The sequence below is a fragment of the Orycteropus afer genome, unplaced genomic scaffold, assembly GCF_000298275.1.
Source record: "Orycteropus afer afer isolate SDZICR_OR568_19922 unplaced genomic scaffold, OryAfe1.0 scaffold00113, whole genome shotgun sequence".
NCBI classification, from domain to species: domain Eukaryota; kingdom Metazoa; phylum Chordata; class Mammalia; order Tubulidentata; family Orycteropodidae; genus Orycteropus; species Orycteropus afer.
Genome location: NW_006921700.1, coordinates 2751446 through 2753516, shown reverse-complemented (window position 1 = coordinate 2753516; position 2071 = coordinate 2751446). Strand labels below are relative to the sequence as shown.

The 2071-nt window shown below is 46.5% G+C and overlaps 1 protein-coding gene across 1 annotated transcript in view; it reads right to left on the bottom strand.

The window, feature by feature from the left end:
* Positions 1 to 770: 770 nt before the first annotated feature.
* The window catches only part of MYO5B (myosin VB), a 351393-nt gene continuing 350092 nt past the window's right edge, over positions 771 to 2071 (bottom strand). The window contains exon 40 of the mRNA XM_007943854.2: positions 771 to 923. Within this exon, the coding sequence (XP_007942045.2) occupies positions 771 to 923 (153 nt within the window). The remainder of the gene's footprint in view (positions 924 to 2071) is intronic.

Below are 2071 nucleotides of genomic sequence, written 5' to 3'. Positions count from 1 at the left end.
CTGAAACCAGTACCCAAAATGTTTGGTCTGGAGGTCATTACCAAAAAACCCAAACCAGACCCACTGCCATTCTAGTCCATTCCAACCCACAAAGACGCCCACTGGGTTTTCCAAGGTGGTAAATCTTTATGGAAGTAGATTACCCCTATCTTCCTGCCATGAAGCAGCTGGTGGGTTTGAATAGCCAACCTGCTGGTTAGCAGTCAAATGCCTTAAATCTCTAAGCATTCAAAAATACCCTTGGAAAGCTTCTCAGAAAGCCCATGCCTGTATTTCCGTTCCACAACATCTCACCAAAAACGCAGCCGCACCTGTGTTGTCTACCTGGGGAAACAGTGTATGTCATTGTCATAGCTGTTAGTACCATTATTTTAGCCCTTTTAAGGCAATTTACATAACTTACAGATTTTTAAAATCATGTTAACTTGGAGATTCTCCAGTTATATGCAGCTTCCATTTTATAGAACTGGAACTCTTCTGATGACATGGGAACTGTTTGGTGGCTGAGAGTCAGGATGTATATGTGTTTAGGTTAAAATCAAACTGAAAAAAAAAAAAAATCTCCAATGTTTCAAGTGTTTTATTCTGAGGAGGTACAAAAAATAATGACATAGCTGTGTCTTCTTCTGTATAGTTCTGCACTCCGTACAGGCCCCCCCATCTTTTCATTGATCCATTTTCACCAGATTGAAACCGACCCTGGACAGCACTTTCCTGTCTGCTTTCTTCTTGGTCTCACTGGTGACTGGGCCAAGCTGAAATGTGCATCTTCAGACTTCATTGAGGAAGTCCAGATGAAGACAGGCTGGGATGTGGATTGAGTCCATGGTCAGAGAAGATGGGTTAAAAGGAAACAAAACAGGAAACATGTGCTTGCAGTCTAACAGCAGTTGCTGCGGGTCATTCCGCTCTTGGAGCTGTGCCTGTGGGAGAGAATAAGACCATGTCAAATACTCACTACATGTAAAAAGAGCCAGTTTAAGTGAATTCACAAGGATGGACTGGCACACATCATTGCAAGACCCTGTTCAGTTAACCAGGTAGGAAGCCAGGACCAGGAGGTATGGTCTCCCTACTCCTGAAGATACTGTGGGAGAGAAGCCCTGGTTTAGGCTGGTTGTAGAACAGATGACTATAAAATGTCTGCTATTTCTAGCATTCTTTTAAAATTCCCCAACTAAAGGCAAAGAGATCAACACATTTTAGGCACAGATCATGTGGGAAGGCATTATCGTGAAATGGTTATGGGCCTGGGCTCTGGATGCAGACAGCCTCAGCTCTGATCCTGGCCCGCCTGTGAACAAATCGCTGAACCTCTCTATGCCTCAGTTTCCTCATCTGTAAAGTGAGATGATGCAAAAACGACATGGAGGCAGCATCTTCTGGCCGCCTCTAACTTCACTAAAGGAAGACAGAATCACCATCAGCAGCCCAAGGCTTATTCCTATGAAGCCAGACATGCTGCCACCCTCGAGCATTTTACCAACTCTGACACCAGCCTTCCCTCCCATGGAGCTCACTGCTTCTCAACTGGGTTCGACAATTTGTTGTAATGGCCACACAGAACTCACAGACAATACTCGTAGTTATGGGGTTTATTAGGGAAGTAACAGGCTACAATTCAGGTTCAGGAATGTACTCAGGATACAATACTTCAGTCAGCAGTCTCCTCTCTGCTATGCCCTCTGGCTTGCCTCTCTGGCCCTTGGCCTCTGCCCTGCTCAGGCAAGTGTTACAAAACTCTTTCAGCTCTGCTGATAGATACACCTAGGTGCAGTCCACTCTACCAACAAGCCTCCTGCCCAAGGGCACTCAGTTTTCTTGCTCTGTGGGCCAGCAAGCCCTCTGCTCTGTCTCCTGCCTCTTGGTTCCACTGCTACTGTCTCTCTCTGGTTGGGCATCTCTCAGCCAAGGAGGCCCAGCACAGGGATCTTGGGTCGAAGGACATACTCCATTCACCTCCAGCTCTTCTCTTGATGGCAGTGAGATTCCCTTTCTGCCTCTTGTTGTTGTTGTTGTTATGTGCCGTCGAGTCGGCCCCGACTCATAGCGACCCCTCCTTGGGTTTTCG